This window comes from Lactuca sativa, chromosome 3, assembly GCF_002870075.4.
Source record: "Lactuca sativa cultivar Salinas chromosome 3, Lsat_Salinas_v11, whole genome shotgun sequence".
Classification (NCBI taxonomy): domain Eukaryota; kingdom Viridiplantae; phylum Streptophyta; class Magnoliopsida; order Asterales; family Asteraceae; genus Lactuca; species Lactuca sativa.
This window is the reverse complement of record NC_056625.2, coordinates 100,818,351-100,821,929: the sequence shown is the minus strand read 5'-3', so window position 1 is coordinate 100,821,929 and position 3,579 is coordinate 100,818,351. Positions and strand designations below refer to the sequence as shown.

The 3,579-nt window shown below is 33.2% G+C and overlaps 1 protein-coding gene across 1 annotated transcript; it reads right to left on the bottom strand.

Annotated features, from left to right (window-relative positions):
* Nucleotides 1–959: 959 nt before the first annotated feature.
* Nucleotides 960–1,745, bottom strand: LOC111901383 (uncharacterized). Its single transcript, XM_023897237.1, has one exon. It carries the CDS (start codon nucleotides 1,743–1,745, stop codon nucleotides 960–962), a length of 786 nt encoding a protein of 261 aa, XP_023753005.1.
* Between the last annotated feature and the right edge of the window lie 1,834 nt (nucleotides 1,746–3,579).

Here is a 3,579-nt window from a genome sequence, read left to right as displayed (position 1 = left end):
TACATTCTTGGCACGATATAACAGTCTTTTTAGTATATATATTAGAAAGCCTAGGATTATATGAAAAATATATATTGTATAAATAAAAAGAGAAGTAATAAATATAATTTCGAAAATGTGGGAAAATATGATGAATAAGAGTTTTAGTATATTGGGTATCCCCTCTCGTTCTGATTTCTGGATAGGTCAGAGGGAAACACGCACGTGTGGACCTTACAGGGGTATCCCATCTCGTGGGCTTGAGGATTGGGGGTTTTACAGCAGGATAGATTGCTTTAAAAAGCTGTTAGATGTAAGGTTACCAAACATGAGAAATCGTGCGTTGAAAAATCGACATTTGTTAATATAATTTGCATTTAATACGTTTGGTTTCCTCGTGCCGGATGCAGTAGAGCTTGTTAAGGGAGTACAACGGATATGCATAGCTATGTTATATCCCCTAGATTTATAGATGTAGACTTCAAAAGAATTAATTTTACAATACAAAAAGGCTTAGTGACGCAGCTTATTGTCCGTTTTCCATCTCATTGTATGATGATAACTAAATTATATATATATATATATATATATATATATATATATATATATATATATATATATATATATATATATATATATATATATATATAATTTAAAGAGAGTATGTTTTATAAGATGAATGTTGTATAAGATGAAAATGAGAGTTTCAATGGATAAGTACATACACTTATTTGAACATGGCGGCTCTTTGCATGTGAACCTAGGTTTGTGTAAAAAAAAAACGCTATTGTGATTAACCAGGTGCTATAATTTGGAAATAATGTTGTTAAATAACCGGGTGTGATAACCCTTCCATAAGTGAGGATGTTGGAGGATATGTATTTAAAAAAAACCGGTGATGTAACATTACTGTTAAAAGACCCGGTTGTATAGGAATAAAAACCAGTTTATTTTATATGAGCCTCTTCGTCTGATCAAATTTAGAAAGATTTGATATTTAGGATGGAGGCTCTTGTTCTGATCAGATTTCTAAACATGGACGTCAAGCCAATCTCAATCCCTTCAACGTGGGAATCCAAAGTCTCAACACAAGTTTCCGAAGGATACTTGCTTCCTGCTGTTTCTTTCTGCTGAATCAATTTCCAGACTGTCGACCATTTACTTGTTGACTTCAGCTTCGTAATAGACAAAGACAAGAACGATAAGAGCAATCCAAACACAGAAATGCTGACTTCGCTAACGTCTCTTAGGACTGCGATCACCGAAGAGAGATGGTGCTCAAGATTTAATGGTTTTGAGCCATAAATCTGATCGATTTGCTTTAACTCTCCAACTGCTTTCTTGGCATCCTTGTTTAGTTTCTTTACAAATGAATCATCGATGCTTAAATCTTCCTTTCGTCTCCTTTGAGCAGATCGAATATCTCTTACATGTGCCTTCACTTGCGAAACTACATCTCCAATAGTACCACAACTATCCAAGAGTCTCATTGATCGAACCAGCAACTCCTCAACTAATTTATCATGTTGATAGTTTGAAAACGCTTGTTGGGTCAGTGGCAGACTTAAAAGATTGTCAGCGCATGTGTATAATCTTTCCAGGCATGCTAAACCACTGCAGAATGTTTCTGCATCAGGTATACGTGTCATTGATGATTCCCATGTTTTAAGATTGGTGAGTTCCTCGTCAACTTGAAGATTGCTGTCATTATAAGATCGAGATGGGGATGACCAACGAGAAGGAGCAAACAATGATGATGATGCCATTCGTTTGGTTATAGTTTGGCCTGAAAACAGTAAACTCTTTCTGATGATAACTAAAATAGACTTTGGTTTTCTATTTATACCAGCACAATTAGAAGGCATGCATTAATTAATCATTTAAATGACAGGATAGTGTTTAACTCAATTTATTTAATGAAATTTGGTACGAAAGAAGCAATTAAACAGATGGCATCCCACATGTGTTTGTTGCATAATATGAACCGCCTCCTGTACAGTATCTAATACTTCTATAGTGACACATTCCCTAACCTCTGCGACATCGTCATCTTTAGGTTTCCTACCATCTCGTTTCTTTCATGTGACCTATTAATGCTACACATGTGCTTGTCAAGAAATCTTAAACGGACATTAGAACATATTTGGAAACAAAATCAATAGTGTTAAATAAATTGTTATGAAATAAACATATAGGATTTTAATAGGAGAAATGTTTTGAGTTTTTTTCTTTTTTTTTTTTAAATATAACCTTTTCTTTGTTGCAAAATAAACACATATTTCGGAATGGGTCGTTTTGGAACGAATTTCAGATTATTTTTCGGGTGGTGCGGCCCATTGCATCGGATCTGGAATCTAATTTGAGGCGGTGATTTCATTTCAAAAAGACACTTTCTGATTCCGATATTCCGACTCTATTCCGACGTTCCGACTCGATTCCGACGTTCCAACTTAATTCTGACACGCAACTCTATCTCTAACATGCATACCTTAGAGAGCTTAGGCTGAAATTCTGATCATTTTCCCTTCTCTCCTCAATATCCTTCTTGTTGGGTGTGAACCACTAGAGGCACGACGCTTATGGTGCTTGTTTCCAACAAATCAACAAAAGGGATTCTTGGTTGTTTGCTTCAACAATCAATAAGGTATGTATTATATCTTGTGAATTCAGATTTAGACAAGAAATTTTGTAGTTCTGATAGTTCATAGTATGTTGCCTTTATGTGAAAGACATAGATCATTCATAGATTGCATGTGCCGTAATCATTTAATTGTTAAATGTTTTTCCGCTTAGAGTATAGTTTTTTTGTTACCTACGTTTTCCATCAGTGGTATCAGAGTCTGTGGCTTTCTTTTATGGGTTTACACATTGGTGAATTGATCAAATCAACAGAAACTAAAATTTTTGGAATAGTCACAGCTCACGACGTGAGCATTGGTGCTCAGGACGTGAGTTCGGTTCAGGTCCAATTTTTAGATGCTTATCTGCCTAATTTGCTTATATGTGATAATTATATGTTATATTCATCTTCCGAATCCGATTTTACTGAATATATGATAATAAAATAAAAGCCTACAAGTTAGGAGATAAGTCTTTGACTCGATTAATTATTTGCTGATTAATATTATTGATTTTTTTAAGTGTGTAAATAATTAATTTAGATATTAATTGAACTTAATAATTAATGTCAAGTATTATTTGGTTTATTTTAAATTTAAATTATTTTAATTTTTGAAATTTATTATAAACCTAGTATTTTGAAAAAGCTTTTAAAATACACCCTTATATTATATTTAGAATTAAATGTCTAATTATTACTATATATATAAGACTAAGTTAGTTGAATCGCTAGTATGCCTCATTCACGAAGCTGATCTATTAGAGAGGGGGTATAATGAAAATGCCTATAAAATGATAGTTGAATGGGTGTCCGCTCTCACCAACCATTTCCTTAATTAGTGGAGAGTTGTTAACCAAACAGGATTGATAGACCAAATTAATTTTCATTAAAAGTATAATGATATTGTAACAACGTAATTTTCCAAACAAATTTTTCATTTCAAAATAAAGTATTTTCATTCAAAACAAGGCATAAACATT

Excerpts from the sequence above, each read along its gene's own strand:
- LOC111901383 (XM_023897237.1), bottom strand. The coding sequence starts at position 1,745 with ATGGCATCATCATCATTGTTTGCTCCTTCTCGTTGGTCATCCCCATCT.